This window comes from Entamoeba invadens (genome assembly GCF_000330505.1).
Source record: "Entamoeba invadens IP1 unplaced genomic scaffold scaff_1105074726165, whole genome shotgun sequence".
NCBI lineage: Eukaryota > Evosea > Mastigamoebida > Endamoebidae > Entamoeba > Entamoeba invadens.
In genome coordinates, this window is record NW_004443613.1 from 1 (window position 1) to 1,253 (window position 1,253).

General features: G+C 22.5%; 1 protein-coding gene across 1 annotated transcript; it reads right to left on the reverse strand.

Moving 5' to 3' along the window:
• Nucleotides 1-568: 568 nt before the first annotated feature.
• Nucleotides 569-1,156, reverse strand: EIN_117070 (hypothetical protein; the record flags this gene model as incomplete). The annotated part of the gene is made up of 1 exon (XM_004259331.1): nt 569-1,156. The coding sequence occupies one exon, from the start codon at nt 1,154-1,156 to the stop codon at nt 569-571; it is 588 nt and encodes a 195-aa protein (XP_004259379.1).
• Between the last annotated feature and the right edge of the window lie 97 nt (nt 1,157-1,253).

The window sequence follows — 1,253 nt, forward strand, 5'->3', positions numbered from 1 at the left end:
AATCTGAAACCGACACATCTCCATTATATTTTTTAATAATTTATTAATAAAATATAATTATTATTTCATCTTTATTTAACAATTTTCATTATATTATAATATTATCAAGTATAATTAATAGTTTCATTTTGTATAATATAAATATAATATTAATAAACCATTTATTGGTATACTATACATTTTAATATTTTATAATTAAATTATTAACTGTCGTTTTAAGTAGAAAAACGACCGCAGAAAAAAGTCACCATTTGTAAAAAAAATGTTTTGGAGATTACATAATTAAACAATACCATAACTATTACTAATACTACTTTATTTTTGTCCTAAAAACAATTAAAAAATATTCCTTTGCATTGTAAAATGCAATTTTGGGACATGGTACAAATTTTACCCTGTTGTGTGATTGGCATTATTACAACACAGCTAATTTTTTTATTGTTGAACAAAACATTTTTTAATAATCCGATTTTGATTTAAATAAATTACGTTATTAATAAATTCTTTTTAAAATTGTTTTAATTAAAAAACTTTAAAATATAAAATTAGTATTACTATATTTTTTATATCAAACCAAGACGCATTCCTTTTTTATAGGTGGTGGAACATATTTATTTTGATCTTTTAGCACTTCTATTTGTGTCTCAATTGCGTATGGTAAAACACCCTCGAACAGGTTATCGATAGCAACATTATCATTTATACTAACTTTTAAGTGTTCTAAATAAACATTTGAGTGTTCTTTTTTCTCACAAATAAATTTATCTATAATATTTTCATCAACAACGCAAGGTAAATCAGCTTTAGTTCCACATATGATTCTGGGAACTTTACCTTTAAATGGTCCATACCTTCTTAATTCTTCGTATCCATTGCGAAGATTTTTTTCAAAATCATTGTTATTTGTCACATCATACACATAAATAAACACAGCAGAGTTGCGGTATAAAGAATAAGATTCGCACTTAAGTTCAATGTCAAATATTGACAGTTGCAGCTTTCTATTTTTAAAAACCATAATTTTTTTATATATATCTTTGTCTTCACCATAATATTTACAATACTTTTGTATCAATGAAGTTTTACCAACTTTTGGTAAACCAACTACAGATATTTTAATATTTAAAGTGTCTTCTTTCTTTAGTTTATAAGACATTATATATTGTTCGAATTTTAAGTTTCATTAAATAATATTATTTATTTATATTTAAATAATTCTATTTTGAAAAAATCATTATGCATTTTAAAATCAT